This window comes from Narcine bancroftii, chromosome 1 (assembly GCF_036971445.1).
Source record: "Narcine bancroftii isolate sNarBan1 chromosome 1, sNarBan1.hap1, whole genome shotgun sequence".
In the NCBI taxonomy this organism is placed as follows: Eukaryota; Metazoa; Chordata; class Chondrichthyes; order Torpediniformes; family Narcinidae; genus Narcine; species Narcine bancroftii.
In genome coordinates, this window is record NC_091469.1 from 10,543,780 (window position 1) to 10,562,305 (window position 18,526).

An 18,526-nucleotide genomic window follows, 5' to 3' on the forward strand; every position below is an offset into this window, starting at 1 on the left:
TTACACAGGCTCAATAGGGTTAATGTAGGCATAGTTGCTTGAACAGGTGCTCATATGAAGGAAAGGTTTGTGTGTTTTTAATGAAGAATAAGGGATAAGGACCAAATGAACTTGCCTAAAACATATTTTTCAGATGATGATAAATTGGGTCAACCAATTTACTACCCACGATATGGTTGGTCTGGTGTTACACTGACAAGTAGATACATGCCTGCCTGTGTTAGATGTGCCATACACAATTCAAAGGTCCGCAATCTACACAGGACCAGGAATGTCATGTCAGCTGCTCGTGGCACTATCTCCCTTCTGGTGAACTTCAGTGGCAATAAAGTGGCAACAGAGGCTTTGTAAGGACAAGTTTTTAATTACTTTTTTGTTAAAGTTGGTGGACCATAACAATATCTGAGTAACTCATAGCTCCTTACAAAAAAAAAACTTGCCAACCGCTATGCCATCGTTGGATATTGAATGCAGACCCTAACCTGCATTTGGTCGGTTGTCCATCCTGACCCACAGCTGGATGGTTGTATTAAATGGGGCTCCTAAGTCCTTTACTGATGAAAGGGCTAGATTTCCAGCATGCCCCTTCAGTGATCCCTTAGAAAGGTCAAAGCAACCTCAGTGCTAATGGCTGAAAATGTAAACTACTTTGAATCGTACCTCTGACAATACAGGCAGTTGGACATATTGAAACTTCTCTGTCACTAATCTGGCCTATTTTTTAATTATAAATCTTGCCAGCATATCTGTATACGTTTAGTAGGAAAGAATGTTCAAAAGCATGTTTAGTATAATATCAGTGGTGAACATAAATGCTTGCTTTGCAAAATAAGGTGAAAACAGAGGCAACTTTGATCATGCTTGAGTTCTTTCAATTCATTTTAGTTGAAAATCAATGCTAATAAACTGTCTTTGCTTTCTTTAATTAGATGTTGTCTTTTTTACAGTAAGTCAAGAATTAACTAATAGCCTACTTATTGTTCTTCAGGAGCCTCTGGACAGCCAACCTGTTTTGGCAGAAATTAATTAAATGATTTTTGCAATTTCAAATTTCTAGTCAATAATTTATACAATCATTAAATAAAGACAATCATTCTACATGTAGATGGATAAACACAGAAACAAGAGCAGGTTGTCTAATCCCTTGAGTTTGTTCTGCAAACCAATGCCATAATGGCTGATTTGTACTTTAAATTCATCTGGCTGTCTCATTCTATACTACTTAATAATCGTGAGCAACAAAAGCTATTGATCTTGCATTTAAAGTGATTAATTGAAATAGTATTAGCAGAAAGTTCCACATCTTGAACTTCCTTTGAAAGTTAACTTTTCCTTCAATGCTGTGATGTTAAGGTGTGTTCCTTTATTCCAGAATACGCAGAGCAGAAACTTACTGTCTCTCTGCCAATCTGATCAAATTCTAGAAAAATCGCTAGAATAAATCTAGCACAATCTAACTTCAATATCAGGGAATGATTTTACTTGAATTCTTTCAATTCATTTTAGTTGAAAACCAGGTTATGATCTAAACCTTAGAACTTTGATAGGTTTCTGCTGAATCTGTTCTACATCCTTTCAAAGGCCTGAATCATTCATGATCTTACAGAGTGAGAGAGCCAGCTTGAAGGAGTGAAACCTTCCTCATTGTTAGAATTCTCTGTTCTTATGCTCAAAGCTGCAATACCCAGAACTACACATAAATCTGAAATAGAAGCAGAAAATACTGGAAACACTAAGCAGGTCAGGCAGCATCTGCGGAGAGAGAAACACAATGTTTCAGAGCATGAAAAACAAGTGAGCTGATGAAGGGCCCAACATTCTCCAGCATTTTCTGGGTTTTTTTTAATTTCATATTTCCAATATATAACCATATAACCATATAACCGTTTACAGCACGGAAACAGGCCATGTCGGCCCTTCAAGTCCGTACCGGTTCACTTGAACAACTCCACTAGCTCCTCCGCAAATTCCTGAAGAAGGTGCAGTTTGTTACTGATTGACATCTATTTGAAACAGGAGGGTACCATGCCCTGCCAGAGTGAGATATTGAAGATATCCATGAATACATTGGTAAGTATGCAGCAGTTTGATTTTCATTTACTGTACTCCAAAGTGGTCGAGTCTGGATTTTATCGGGAAAGTTACCCACTGTTGGGGAGATTGCATAACCTAGGTTGCTGTACGTGGAAACAAAATAAATGTTGCTGAAGATTAAATCTTGTCAATTTCAGTCCGGGTGTCACTTTAACAGTGTAGGAAGTACTGCCACACTAACCCTCTGGTTTCAAAGAATTATTGCAGGTCAGACAGCACCCTTGGGTTAAATGGACAGTCAGAATTTTGAGTCAAAATCCTTTAAGAATCGTGGATAGGTTTGGACTCAAAATGTTACGATGATGTCTACCCATGTATGCTATCTGACCTGCTGAGTTCCTTCAGCAATTGTTGGCCTGCAGCTTTTGTGTTTCTCTAAACCCCCTTATTTATTTGCAAGTAATTTCCACTTTTGAAGTGACACAAACATAATGCCATAAAGTTGCAAATACAATGTCCCATGGAGATTTTTTTAAAAATTTATATATGTGTTTTCTATCTTTAATAAACCAATATTTTATTCTAACTCTTCATTTCTCATTCTGTACTTGCATTGTTTGAAATTAGCCAGACTAACGTGCATGTCCTTCCCAGTCCATGCCTATTTAAGGTTTCACTCCTTCAATCTCCTTGGATAATAAATACAAAGTAATTTGACCGATTCCCTGAATGCCCATGTGCTGCTCTCTGCACCATGCTTCGACCATGTATTCAGCAACCTGGCATGTTCAAAACTAAGGTGCAAGCCCTCCTGGAGGAGGCAGTGTTACTTCAGGGCTCATCTCTCTACAATGCACTCTATCACCAGCCCAGATTACACAACACTATTTCATAAAGGCAAAGGAGGAAAAACCCAACACCCAACCCAAACCAACCAATTTTCCCCTGCAACCGCTGCAACCGTGTCTGCCTGTCCCGCATCGGACTTGTCAGCCACAAACGAGCCTGCAGCTGACGTGGACATTTACCCCCTCCATAAATCTTCGTCCGCGAAGCCAAGCCAAAGAAGAATTTCATAACAGCTTCACACCATGGAAAACCAAAGCAGGGTTGTCAAGTCAAAATATTAAAGAAATGTCACTCATTTTAGTCATATTATACAGTTAATTTGTTACACAGATAAAATACAATACCCTGCAGTAGCAAACTGTACATTATATACACATGAAAATTCAAATATAACAAGAGCAAAGTGAATGTTTTCAAATAACTTTTCATTAAGCGCTAACTTTTTTAATTAATAAATACATACTGATCAAGACGGTCAAGCAAAGACTTTATATACTACGTACTATATAACTTATTAAATATAGCATATTATAAATGCACTTATAATTTACAAAACAACTTACTACAAAGTAGTAAACTTAATGATATTGCTCTTCAATACATAACTCTTGGTCATTAAAATTGATACAGGAAATGTACGTAAACTATTATGGATCTACCATCATTTTTTGATCAATTTTCAAGAATTAGAGTCTGGAAATGCAGGAAATATGTTAATAATCCCAATGCCACCTGAAAGGGAACAACTGTGCCAAGGTGTTCAGTACTACTTGGTGTGGGAGTAAGGGGATGCATAATACCCCTTTCTGCATGTGTCATTTTCAGTGATGATGGTGTAGTGATTTGTGCATTCAAACACAGAACTAGTCGAGGTGAGCATTGATTCTTTTTCTCCTGCTCCAGGTGCTTCCCCCTCCCCCACCCTTTTACACATTGGAATAAACCCAGGAGAAACCAAAGTGCTGAATAGCTGGTGGCTACTCCAGCAGTTACAGTGTCACACAGGCATCATGCTGTTCACACACTGAACCCGCAGCTCCTGAATGCTGTTCATTATCTTCTTCTGGTGACCAGCAAGACACACCCCGATTCTCTTCAAATCTCTGCAGGAACAGAAACCACCGATTTTTCAAGTAAAATGCAAAGTGTATGTTCAACTGTCACCACCTAAAATAGACACCAAAGGAAAGGATGGAAAGCATCAAAATCAGGACTGTCAGGCTGGGGATCAGCTTCTTCTCGCAAGCTGTGATATTGATGAACAGTATCTTGTAGCCGTGTAAATCATCCCAAGTGTGTGTGTGTGTGTGTGTGTGTGTGTGTGTGTGTGTGTGTGTGTGTGTGTGTGTGTGTGTGTGTGTGTGTGTGTGTGTGTGTGTTTTGATTATTTATGTGATCATAATGTACTGTGTATTGTGTGTTTTTGTCCATGGTCCAGAGAGAAGCTGTTTCATCATGTTGTACAAATACAATCAGATGATAATGAACATGAACCTGATTTATCCCTGAAGGTTATTCCAGTACAGTAGTGAGATAACTAGCTACCAATCTTTGATAAGTAACTCCAAGTTAATAACAGCCAGCCAGCTTACATTTTATAAATTACCAGTTTTATTGTCAAGTTACCAGAAGGCTTAAAAGTGTGAAAGAATGCAACAGCTTGAAGACATTTTATTCCCTTCACTGAATGAACAGTGCTCTCATGCTGCCCTTACTTGGTACTAATTTGTTCTTTCTTTTTATTGTAATCCTAACTCTGTAAATTGTGCTCTTTAAGGATCTGATTGAATGTTAGAGAGAGCCTGCTAGTTTGCTAGCAGAGTAACTTTCTCACTATGCTAGGTACATTTTGAGAAGGGTGGAGCAGTTAGTGCCACATTATTACAGTGCCAGTGACCCTGGTTCAAATCTGGTGCTGTCGGTAAAGAGTTGGTACATTCTCCTCATGACCTATGTGGGTTTTTTTCCCAGATGCTCCAGCTTCCTTTCACACCCTCCAAAAACTTGCAGGGTTGCAGATTAATTGGGTGTAATGGGTGGCACGGGTCTCAATGGCCGGAATCCACTTCTACCGTGTTGTAAATAAAAACAATAAGTAAACTTGAACTTAAAGAAAATTTTGCAAATGTGTAATCATATGGCAAAACACTTCTCATTATAATCAGACATGCTTGGTCCACGTTGTTGCCAAAATTAGCTTTCCTGTAATTCCAGTAGCCCCTAGAGGAGCTGTGAAGGTGGAGAGTGCAGGTAGACTTAATAGGGTGGGGGTAATGTTTGTGCTTGGTACCACTGATAACCCATCCTTGGCCAGAATCTGCATGAGAATGGAGAGGTTCAAGGGTTCATCCATGGTGTAGTAAGGAGATCAGCTCCGAGTGGGGCCAAAAGGACAGGATCACCTCTCTACTTCATCTTCTTGGTGCTATCAATTTGGAAAGTAGAGAACAGTCAAGCCAAAGTTTAGCCTTCATGGGAGGAAATTGAATCAGTCTCAGTGATAATAAATTCAAGGGAGCTGGTAATTAGTGCAAACATGGCAATATTACAGCATGGTCTTTGAATGTGACATTAGAATGACATTGAACACCTCTGATTTGAAAGAAAGCTGTCCACAAATATTTGCTACTCTCATGATCTTCATAGAAAGGATTCCATCAGTAGCTGTCAGACACCAACTCCAAAGCATTTCTGGCCCACAAGCTCAGCGATGACACTAAGTAGGTGGACTACCAATTGAACTATAGAACATTACAGCGCAGAAAACAAGCTCATTAGCCCTTCTAGTCTGTGGCAAACTATTTTTCTGCCTTATCCCACTGGCCTGCACCTGGAACATATCCCTCCATACCCTTCCCAACTTTTCTTAAATGTCAAAATTGAGCCCATATTTACCACTTCAATTGACTTCTTGTACCATACACTCACCACTCTCTGGGTGCAGAAATTTTCCCTAATGTTCCCCTGAAACTTCTTCCTTTCACCCTTAACCCATGTCCTCTGGTTTGCATCCCACCTAACCTAAGTGGAGAAAGCCTACTAGCATTTGCTCCATCTATATCCATCATAATTTCAAATACATCTATCAAATCTCCCCTCATTCTTCTATGTTTCAGTGAATAAAGTCTCAAGCTAGTTAACCTTTCCCTGAAACTCAGTTCCTCATGTTCTGGCAACATCTTTGTAAATCTTCTCTGCACTCTTTCAATTTAATTGGTATTATGCCTGTCATTAAGTGGTGAAAACTGCACACATTACTCCAAATTTAGCCCTATCAATGTTTTATACAACTTCACCACAACATCATCATTCCTATTCTCAGTACTTTGATTTATGAAGGCCAATGTGCCATAACCAATCTATCTGTGACGTCACTTTCAGCCATTTTGCATTGAAGAATTCCCACAAACAAACCAGAGATAAAAAGCACAATTTGTAACTAATCTTTCAAATATTTTACAGAACATAAATTAAAAGCACATGTGGCATTTTGAGTTTGAAATATCAACACTTTTGAAAAGGCATGTAAATTTTAAAATGATTGAGTGATGTTTGATCATGAGTCAGTGCAGTTAAGAAATGCCAATGGCTTAGGATGGCTTCGAAAACACACTTAAATTTTGTAAAAAAAATATAATTTCTTACAGAATTTTTTTTTCAGTGAGGACAGTTGAAAATAGATATTTGGACAAGCATTCTAAATTATGCATACATTGGCATTTGGATAATGTATTCTGCTTCTAAAATTCAGCTCCATATTGTTTATATTACAACTACATTTCAGATGCAGATTACAAAACATATATCTTGCTGTTTAGGGCATACAGTAAAAACATTTGGAGGTTACAAGTCTACCTCTTACATTCTCCAATTTCACTGATTTATATTGGATCATATCAAACGACATGAATCACTGTCCACTACTTGTGGGCTTCTACATTTACCTACATGTGTGTACTTCTGAACTAGCTGTCATCTATCCTGGATTATTAATAGTGAATGCTGATAGCCTCAGGCATTGACTATCTACAGCATAATGGTAAATCAATGACCCACTAGCTACGCTGGGAGTTGAAAACCCAAAGAATGGGCAATTGGACAAATCTCAATTGCATAACGTGTTCCTTTGAGTAGGGCGACTCAAAGAATCAAGGTACAGGAATCATACACTAATCCCATGGTCAAACATCAACTCTTTATGTAGCTGAGTTACAGGGAGGTTAAACAGGTTAGGACTTTCTTCCCTGAAGCAGAGAATGAGGGGAGGTTTGATAGAAGTAAACAAACAATTATGATGGGTAGAAATAGAGTAAATGAAAGCAGGCATTTTCCACTGAGGTTGGTGAGACAAGAACTAGAGGACATGGGTTAAGGATGAAAGGAGAGATGTTCAGGGGAACGTTAGAGGAAACTTCTTCACACAGAAAGTGGTGAGAGTATGGAAAGAGCTTCCAGCTGAATTAGTAAATGTGGGCATAATTTTGACATTTAAGAAAAATTTAGACAAGTACATGGATGGGAGGGGTATGGAGGGCTATGGTTCGGATGCACATCAATAGGACTATGTGGAATAATAATTTGGCAGAACGAGATGGGCCAAAGAGCCCATTTCTGTGTTGCGCTGTTCTATGGTTTTCCGACATAGTAATACAATCCCAAAATCTAAATTTAGAATTCTATAAACTGAACAGCACTTGAGCAAGGGAAAGAGGAGAAATGTCGGAGGGGAAGGACACAACTTCACTGCAGAACTTCACTGTGAAACAATTACTCCACCATCTGCTTGTGTGCACCTTGATAAATGCTTCACAAACTGTTTGGTAGGATTCAGGAGTCCAGGAGTATTCACTGATAACTTTTTTTTAGCAGGACTTGTGTGCAACTGCCTGTCCTTGACAATGAATGTGAAAGAGTTTGTGATTAAGATATGTCATGAGTTAATCCACATGTGGTCCATAATACAGAACCAAAATCCTGCAGGTAAATCCAGAGCACTATGGTGGGACATTCATACTAAAGACTCCAAGTAGACCTGTGAAGGCTGTACAGCAAAAAACATTTTGCATTTCCTAAAGATTACATCTGATGGGCATGAATGCAAATATTTGAGTTGGTTATGTAGATATGAGAATGGGTACTACACTTAAAATGTTGATGATCAAATAAACCATCTCTTATGGACAAAGGCAATGAGATTGCTAAATGGGTATTCCTAGTTCTTCAACCTACCTTGACAAAGGGCTCAGGCCCAAAACATTGGTTACATATCTTTGCCTCCCATGGACGCTGCAGGACCTGCTGAGTTTCTCTTGCAATTCTGTGTTTTTTTATCCTTGGTTCTACGCCTTATATTCTGATGAAAAGTCACATACCTGAAGCATTAACTGTGTCTCCCTCTCCACGGGTGTTGCCTCACCTGCACCATTGCATGTGTGTTATTTCTTTAACTGCAGTCATTAGTGTTAAAATAATGTTTTGAGAGATGCATGACAATTGACTCGACTGTATGAAATGCAGGGGGGGGCGGGATATAGGTTCAGTGTAATTAGTATGACAATCAGTTAGGAACGCGGGTTGAACTTAACTCCTTGTTCAATGGATTGCACTTTCCTGAAGTCAGGAAGTAATCTGTGAACACGTGACAAGGGGTAACACCAAGCCTATTCATTAGGGCATAAGCAGCATCACTGAATAGGAAGTTACTTACTCCAAAGTTACTTTGGTAACCACATCCAATGAAGTGTATCCGCTTTCATTGAAGTTTTCCGTGTACTGACCCATCTTCAGTGACTCCAGCCATTCTCCCACAGACCGGTACGCACCGAGACCCATTGTGTTGTGCTCCACTAGCAGATTAGACCCTCTAGAACAAAGAAGAACTGTGTAAATGTCCTTGTAAAGCTGAAGTCTTTGAAAAACTAATTTGCTTCTTAGTGTACCAATGTAAAGTGCAATGAAGTTAATTTCTTCCATTTATGTTGGAGGGAATCCTTGGATATTCAAGTTCAAGTTGATAATAGTACAATAAACACTTGAAATACTCCTCAGTTTAGTCAACTGCATTTGATTTTTTTTAGGCGTACACCACGTTAACAGGCACTTGCGGCCCATGAGCCCAATTGACCTACAACCCTGGTATGTTTTTCGAATGTGCAGAGGAAACCGGAGCCCCTGGGGAAAGCTCACACAGACACGGGGATAATGTGTGAACTCCTTACATACAGCGTGGGATACAAACCCTGCTCTCGATCAGCGTTAACAGCGTTACGCTAACCCCTGCCAACCTGTATCTATCCATACTTCAGATAAGGACTCACCAGAAAATCATTCTGACTTTGAAGCTTGCTTATTTTCTTTCACAGATGAGTTCATTATTTCACTTTATTCCCAGGACATTCTGCAGAACCTGCTTCAACACTTTATCATCTCTTCAGCAACCCCCCCCCCCCACTTCTTCGATGTTAAACGTCTGTCATCAGCAAAGGTCTTGCCTTCATATCATTATGTTCACACTTCAACAAATTCCATGGCTGCATGATGCTGAAGACCTGTCCTACTGCCTGGTTCTTTAAATAAGATTTCCAACACCCACCCTTCTCCCTCGCCAACCACTAATGATTCTTTTATTTGTCTCCAATTGTCCACCTTCTCTTGAACAACCCCTCCAACAAGTTTCCTGCACTTGATCTTTTCATCCCCTGTTGCCAATGGGACATTCTCCACCCACTCACCCCCCCTAACCTCAGCACCCTGTCCCCCTGATCTTGCTGTTCTCCACTCTCTCCGTATCAACCCCAACCTCACCACCAATCCGACAGACTAGGGAGGCGTATTTGTGGCCGGGCACGCTGACCTCTATGTCACTGAAGCCAGACGTCAGATCTTGGTTGCCTTCTCAGACCTACCCCTAGATGAAGACCCCCACCAACCACCGTCCATTATCATGGGAGGCCAAACATAAACACAAGGAATAACACATCATATTCCTCTGAACCTGTGTGAACCAACCGGTTGTATATTTTGCAGATATTTCCAACCCCTTGTTTCAGAGGTCAAAGGCCATTCGGTAATGGCGGTGTGCAAGAAGAGCAAAGTGACCTGCCTCAATGACTGTTGGCCAGTGGCTCTGACGTCTACCCTGATGAAGTGCTGTTACGGGTTGGTTATGAAGCAAATTAACTCCTGCCTCAGGTGGGACTTGGACCCACTTCAAGTCACCTATGATCACAATAGGTCAACAGGAGGCCTCCCCTTGCTGGCTTCAAGGACTGGAGTCAGTGGACTGGGCCAGATTCTAGGAACCAGTAGCAGATCTGAATGAAGGTGTCACAGTGATCACCAAATTTAACAGAAAATGCATGGATGAGTGTGCCCCAACTGAGACTGTCTGGGTATATTCAAATTAGAAACCACGGATAAACCAAGAAATCTGTTATCTTTGAAAGACCAGGTCTGTGGTATTTAGGTCTGGAGATTCAGGAACATTCAGAAAGACCAGGTACAACTTGTGCAGCATGGTTAGTGCAAAGCTATTTCAGCGCCAGTGTCCTGGGTTCGAATCTGCTGTTATCTGTAAGGAGTTTGTATGTTTTCCCCGCGTCTGCGTAGGCTCCCTAAGTGCTCTGGTTTTCTCCCTCCCTTCAAAACGTACAGGGATTGTAGGTTAAATGGGGCAGCACGGGGTCATGGGCTGGAAAGGCCTGTTACTGTGCTGGATGTCTACATTTTAAAATTTTGAAGGCCAATACCAACACAAAGAGACAATTCCGGATTAAGCTGGAGTATTGGACCGGCACTTGACAGCGGTGGTAGGGCTTGCAGCCCATCACATCCATCAAAAGGGAAAATGATGAACCCTCATCTGTCTCCACAGCCCCCAGTCTCCGAGGCAGAGGGAAACATAACCTTCAGGAGTGTGAGTCCTCAGAGGGAATCCAGTCCAGAGCATCTGGCTGTGCCTCCGCTACGATTATTGTGAAAATTTATTATACACATATACCTTTTTTTTATTTATTGTACCTATTTAATTCAAATTATGTCTACTATTGTAGCCTTTCTTATGAAGTACCTGTTCAGCTGCAGAAAGTAAGAATTTTGCTTCATATGAATATTGAAAAATGGGTATGACAATGAACTCATTGTGTGGTGGTTTTTATCCCAGCGAGCATTAAACCAAATAATATAAAGATTGATGTTTTCTAAGTGTAGTTATCTCCCACCTCTATCTGGTTGCACTGTTTCCATTGTTTCTTCAACTCCTTCCATTCTTCCTTTCCTCTCTAACATTCCCAGCGCTCTCTCCCTTTACTTGTCTGTCTGCTCCCCAATACTGTTTCACTTCAGATCACACACACACACACACACACACACACACACACACACACACACACACACACACACACACACACACACACACACACACACACACACACACACACACAGAGATTGACTGACCATGTCTGACCAGCTGGGTTCCTCCAGCAGTTCATTGTTTGCTTGAGATACATCATGCTGCAGGTTTTCTAATAGATTCAACAATCAATGGAGACATTACTAACTCCAAGTCCAACCAATATCAAGGGGAGTATTCGATATTCAGAATGGTTTAGCTGGGAATTCCAAGATTTATTGAGATATTTAAATCTTAAGAATTCAATGAGATTTAATGTCAAGAATAATGTTCTCCCATTCGAAAACCTTCTCATGGTATTGAGTATTTTCATAATATTTAATTGAGAGATTTATTAATGAACATGACAGAAAAATAGTTGCTGCTTTTTGCAATTATGATACAGTGTGAAAGGAGAGCCTGACTATTTTTCATCTGGTTTGTCGTCCAAGAGTTGTTGCACATTTTGAAGGCAGCATCAGTGGAACTTTTGTGACCAGCCTCATTGTTCTGTTGGCAGGAGCTACAGAGGTGGACAGTGAGGTCACATTTGTCAGCCTGCCATCTGGCCAAATACCCACTGTTCCTGAAAACAAGCTGCAATTACTGCATTACTTGATAACATTAATTAATGTATGCAGAGAATGAGTTATTGATGCCAAACAACTTAGGACCAGAAACAACTTCTATAGGCAAGTTTTGGAGAAGGAGGCAGAGATTTTCGCCAGATGCATCTATCTGACCACTTGAATTGCCAACTTGTTGAAGGCTGTGGACTTAGTACCAGTAATGGGATTAGTGTAGATAGGTACTTGATGATCAAAATGGGCATGAAAAACATGCATGACTCTATGATTTGTTGTGCCCCAACAAAAGATACAGACCACCTCCTGTAGCAACACATAATATAGTTTTGTGTATAAGTATGAGACTGGTTTGTAAGTGCCTGGTACTTTAATCATTGATTAGGCCACACAACCTCTGGAGACTTTTGAATTACTGATAGCAGCCTTGGAATTTTAATGCTGTATTATACATGTGTGGAAGCCCCAAAGTAATTGCCAGCTTCACCTCGTAATGACAGCAAATGCTGATGGTTTTACTATTACCACTTGGGCTTTAAGACAAGGTCTTTATTTAAAGAACAGCCTTTGAACTTTCAGTCTCTAATTTTAATTTAGATTCTGTCTCACCTTTTCTCTCTATGAAAAGGCTCATGGGCTGAAATGCATTCATGCTGTTATGCATTCCAACTATATATAGAGTGGTGTGGACGGACAGTGGAATTCATTGGATTGCGTCTCCATTACCCATAAAAACACATTCTTCCAGAATAAAGGGAACAATTATCAATTTCATGATGAAGAGATGTCAAGGAAATCTTACAACACTCACATAATAGCAGATAGGCAGAACACAAGGGTGTGAAGTTAATTAGAAAGGGATTTGGGAAAAATGTAATCGGGTAAAACCAGTACAATGATTTTATCTGTTCTCCTCTCCCTTCACAGGATCAGTGATCTTGAAGAAATGGTTTTATTCTATCCAGAAATAAAATTAATTCATAGTAAAAATATATACAAAGGAAAATAGTGCAAAGTCTTTTCACATTATTTGTGTCATATTGGTTTATATTTCATTCTTGCAAGTTGTAGTGTTAACCATTATTTTTACTACATAGCGCCATTACAACAAATATTCCATGAAGTAACTCCCCCCACCCCGTCGTTTGAGGGGCTTCCCTTCAATCTCAACCCCTCAATGCTCTGTAGCAGAAGGACTCTAGACTGTGGTCCTTCCACACAACACACTTGCATTGGTTGCACCAAGCATCAACGCATCCTTCAGCCCATAAATCAGAGAGTTCTCTGTCATGCTGCTGTTGATGAACCTCACCGCATACTCCTATACCGTGCAATGTGCCAATCAGCACCATTCCCTCACTGATGTCATGGTGTTCTGAAAGAGCAACACATTTTGGCAGACCAAATGGCATCTTTCACTAAGTAGATGATCTTCGAGCAGCTCTGGATGTCAATCTCTGCATGGATCCTGGAAAGAGCTCATAAATCATCACACAGTTGCTGGGGATGAACCATGACAAGGTCTCTTGCATCCTTCTCCACACATCTCAGCAAATCCACATTCTGCAAAGAGGCCAACAATTGTCTCCATTGCACCATGGTCATCTCATGAACAATATACATCATGGGTGATGTTTCAGTTGTAAAGGAAGCATCGGACTGGGATGGTTCCTCTCACTGCCAGCTAGGCTGGTGCTTAGCATTGAGCACCGGCAATGAGGCATTCTGCCAGATAACATGGACGGTTGACTTCGGGAACCACCTCACCGTGTTCATCAAATCCTTGACTCTCGGTGTTTTCTGACCACAACTTGATCACCTTGTGGTCAAAGATGTTGGACTGGAAAAATTGTTCCATGAAGGATAGGTAATGTGGCACTGTCTTGCTTCCTGGGACCTTGTGTGGCAACGGGGCCCGGCCCATCCTTCACAACATGTGGGACAGGTAAAACATTAGCACATAGCAGCATTTGCTGCCATCATACCTTGATTCTAAGCACAGCCTGATGCAGACTCATGAAGGCAGTCATCAGGATGCGGGCCACATTGGGTACGTCCTTTCCCCTGAGGTCAGGTGGCTTATACCCTCATGTATAATTACTCTGCAATTATCTGATGAAATTTTGGAAAATGTTGAGAAGGCCACAGGGAACCAAGTACAAGGCTCAATAATGAGTTGAGCAGGTAGACACTAAGAGAATGATATGTTTTCCTCTCCCTTTACTCATGACAAATAAAACGTAAAACATTATAGCACACTACAGGTCCTTCGGCCAATGATGTTGTGCCAACCTATATAAAACTACTCCACAACAATCTAATCCTTCCCTATCTCACACCGATGCCCCTCTATTTTTCTTACATCCTGATCCACTCAAGAGTCTTTCAAATGCCCTATTGTACCAGCCTCCATCACCATCCCTGTCAATGCATTCCAGGCACCCACCACTCTATGTGTAAAATAACTACCCCTGCACTTTCCTCCACAGATGTCTTGCCCTGGGAAAAAGATTTTGTTTGTCCACCCTATCTAAGTCTAACGTAATCTTAAAGACCTTTATTAGGTCACCTTTCATGCTTCGCCAATCCAAAGAGAAAAGTTCACGGTTTGTTAACCTTGCTCCATATGGCATGTTCTCCATTCCAGGCAATGTGAGATTGACATTAAGTATTTTCATGCACAGTCCCAACAACGCTATGTAACTCTCAACTATTTATGATTTCTGAATACTTATCAACATTTTTTGAGTTTATTCATTTGTTTACAGCAATACATTCATCATGTTTGCTTTCATTAGTGATCACCCTTTCTAAAAAAAATTGTTCAGCATAAGGAAAATAGAAATAACACAATTAAAATGGTATATCCAAGTCTACAAAGTACAAGTATCATATATAAATTCTAAAGAGTGAAAATGTTAGAAATAATTCTCCTAACAAAGAAAAGGGATCACCCTTTGTTGCCGGGAATACAAATGACATTTGGACACATGAAGGTAAAGGAAGATGTGGGAACTGTAACAGGATACAGATAGGCCTTTTATTTAGTTGTTGTACAGACCTCTTTGATGCAATCAGCCCTTTGCTGGAACTGGACAGTTGGACCTAATGCCCAGATTCAGTTTTATTGTCATAGTACATACATGATATCACATACAACCCTGAGATTCTTTTTTCCTGAAGTCCAGGCATTATTAACACTTATTGGTAGTGCAAAAAAAACTGTACTCAACGTGCACATGTAAACAAATAAACAAATGTAAACAACTGGCTGTGCAATTGAGAGAGAAAAAAATGAAATAAACAATAAAGTGCAAAAGTAAGAATCCTTCAATGTGTCCCCTCATTGAGCTAGTTACTGAGGAGTCTGATGGTGGAGGGGTAGCAGCTGTTCCTGAACCAGGTGGCGCAAGTCTTGTGACCCCTATACCTGTTTCCTGATGGCAGCAGCGAGAACAGAGTGTGTGCTGGGTGGTGTGGATCCTTGATGATTGCTGCTGCTCTCCAACGGTAGTGTTCCCTGTGGACACTGATGCTGGGGATGGCTGTGTCCACTACATTTTATGGGGCTTTGATGTCCCCATACAAGCAGCCAGTCAGCACACTTTCACCACACATCTGTTGAAATTTGCCGAGGTTTCCGATGCTATACCAAACCTCAGCAAACTCCTGAGGAAGTAAGGTGCTGACCTGATTTCTTCACGATGCCATTGGTGTGTTGGGTCCAGGAAAGATCCTCTGAGGTTATGATTCCCAATAACTTAAATTTGCCCACCCTCTCCACCTTGGATCCTACACCTCTGGTTTTCCCCTCCTGAAGGCAACAATGATTTTGGTGAAATTGAGTGCAAGGCTGTTGGGGCACTATTCAGCCAAGTTTTCAGTCTCCATCCTGATTGATTACTTATTGCCTCTTTTTTATATTTTATTTATGATTTTCCAGACTCAAACTCAGTTATCAACATTATCAGTATCAACTTTAACATAATCAGCATTGATGACAATTTACAATTGTCCCTTTTATACAATTTGTGCAGTTTTATCTCCCTTCCTCCACAACCCCCATATTCAACAATAGATGTTTAACTAATCACAATTACACTGGACACTAAAGTCATTCACAACAAAGGGGCAAAACATATGTGAAGTAGACAAAGACGATGTGGTCAAACAATAATCATGGCTTTTATTAGCAGAAACTCATGGTACAATAATGAAAGACAATAGGTGCATATACAGTTATATCCAAGGGGAGTGTCCTTAACTGTAGAGATAATGCACAGCCAATGTTAGTATAGCAAGGCTCGCCAGAGGGGAGACAGGCAGCTTGGCTGACATTCACCACAATATGTCAAGATTTTGTGGGATTGTCACAGCATGACAGGCTGTTTTCTTTACTTGACTTTACTTTGTTGGGATGAGTTGGGCCCCCCATTCTCCTCCCCCCCACAAATGACTGAGGAGTAGGTAGCTAAGGCAGGGCAGCGAGACATGAAATTTAAATATGGTTGCCAAATTTTTTTGAAAATATTGGTTTTTTTTTCCACCCTTTTAGGTAGGTCAAGTCCTAGGGAAAAAAAATCACAGACAAAGTATTTCCACAAGACCCTGAGTGGTTCCTGTTGGGAAACATAATGGACATAAGACTTACAAAGAAGCTGTCCAAATTCCAAATTCAATTTGTGATGATCTCTTTGGCAGTGGCCAGGAAGGGTATAGCAGTTACCTGGAAATCTGACTCCTGCCTGAGCATTATGGGTCAGAACACGGAGGAGCAAAGTTGTGTTCCCTGGTGAAAATCACTTACAACTTCTTGCCTCTTTTTATACAACCCATTACCCTGGTATCGTCTGCAAACTTGTAGATCGTGTTTTTGTTATCACACCGAGCCACACAGTCATAGATGTAAAGTGAGTAGAGCAGGGGGCTAAGAACACAGCCTGTGGTCCTCTGATACTGATGGACATTGTGGCGGTGATGTTTTACCAGTCTTCACTTGTGATCTGTAGATGAGAAAATCAAAGATCCAATTACACAGTGGGGCGTTGAGTCACAGGTCTTGGAGTTTTGAGGGGTTGATGGTGTTAACTGCTGAACTGTAGTTGATAAAGAGCATCCTGATGTATGCAGCTTTATTGTCCAGGTGTTCCAGGGCTTTGTGTTGAGCCAGTGAGAAGGCATCCACTGTAGACCTGTAGCTACAATAGACAAACTGGAATGTATCCATGTTGTCGCTCAGACAGGAGCTGATATGCTTTAACCATAGCCTTTCATGACTGTTGATGTGAGTGCCACTGGTCAATAGTCATTTAGGTAGGTTACCACATTTTTCTTGGGCACCGGTATGATTGACATCTATTTGAAACAGGAGGGTACCATGCCCTGCCAGAGTGAGATATTGAAGATATCCGTGAATACATTGGTAAGTTGGTCAGCACAGAGTTTTAATACTCAGCTGGGTACTTCATCCAGACTAGAAACTTTCCTCGAATTCACTCTCCTAAAGGCAGCCTGCGCATCATCCTTGGAAACAGACAGGATGGGGACATCAGGGGACTTGGGGGTGTGCAGTGGTCTTGGCCTTTCCTTGTGATTGGATCAATCTTGCAAGTACCAAGGGTACGTTTGTATCCCCGTTGACCAGCTGTGCAAGTCAGGAAGCTACAGTGGTCCTCTCAACAAAAGGTCATCGTCTAAAGGGTGAGTAGCAGTACACCTGCCATAGATAAGGCACAGGGAATAGATGATGCTTCCCAACTGAACTTGATGACCTTGAGTTAAGTGATGGTGTATTTTCTCGGCAAAGGCGCGATGGGTTCTTTTTCGGACTCCTGAAACATACTTGTAAGAGGTGAGACAATGGAAGTTGTTGGTGCTCAATAATCAGGCAGATTATTAAGGAATCACTATGAGATTAGTGGTTAGCACAATGCTATTATAGAACCAGTGACCCAGGTTCTATTCTGCTGCTGTCTCTACGGAGTTTGTACATTTTCCCCGTGTCCTGCTTGGATTTTCCCCAGTGCTCCGGTTTCCTCCCATATTCCAAAACGTACAGGATTGGGTAGGTTAATTGGGTGTAATTGGTCTGCACTGTGTTCATGGGCCAGAGAGCCTTCTACTGTGTCTGTATAATTTTCATTTGTTAAAAAATTAAGAATCAGCTGAAAACAGCATTGTGTACTACAGCATTTAATGTACTCTCGCTGGACAATTTATTGAAAGAAAACTTGGAACAATAACATTCACAAAATGGGACAGATCTCGAAACAGCATTTGAAAGGAAGTACTGTAGTCCTCTCTCTCACACTTTCTCCTGAAACCTGTAATTATTGACGACACAGTTAGCACAGCTCCGCGAAGCCAAGCCAAAGAAAAAAAAAGAAAAAAATTGCAGTGCTGGCCACCTGGGTTTGAATCTGCTGCTGTCTGTTAGAGTTTGTATGTTTTCCCTATGACCGTGGGTTTTTACCAGTGTTCCAGTTTCCTCTCAGGTTCCAAAGATATACGTTATTAGTTGGTTAATTGGTCATATGGGTGTAATTGGCCTGTGTAGGCTCATAGGGCCTGTGACCGTGCTGTATTTCTAGATTTTGACAAGAATAGCAGCCACATCCCTTTAAAATGGAACAAGCTTCAATAAGGTAATTCAGATCAGATAAAAAGAACT

At 40.8% G+C, this 18,526-nt stretch overlaps 1 protein-coding gene across 3 annotated transcripts in view; it reads right to left on the reverse strand.

Annotated features, from left to right (window-relative positions):
* Positions 1 to 3,479: 3,479 nt before the first annotated feature.
* Positions 3,480 to 18,526, reverse strand: part of LOC138755087 (ephrin type-A receptor 5-like) — a 306,363-nt gene continuing 291,316 nt past the window's right edge. For all 3 annotated transcript variants that reach the window (XM_069920384.1, XM_069920357.1, XM_069920368.1), the window contains 2 exons: positions 8,591 to 8,746; positions 3,480 to 3,986 (listed from right to left, as the gene is read on the reverse strand). In XM_069920384.1, coding sequence (XP_069776485.1) covers positions 3,881 to 3,986; positions 8,591 to 8,746 — 262 coding nt within the window. In that variant the 3' untranslated portion in view covers positions 3,480 to 3,880. The remainder of the gene's footprint in view (positions 3,987 to 8,590; positions 8,747 to 18,526) is intronic.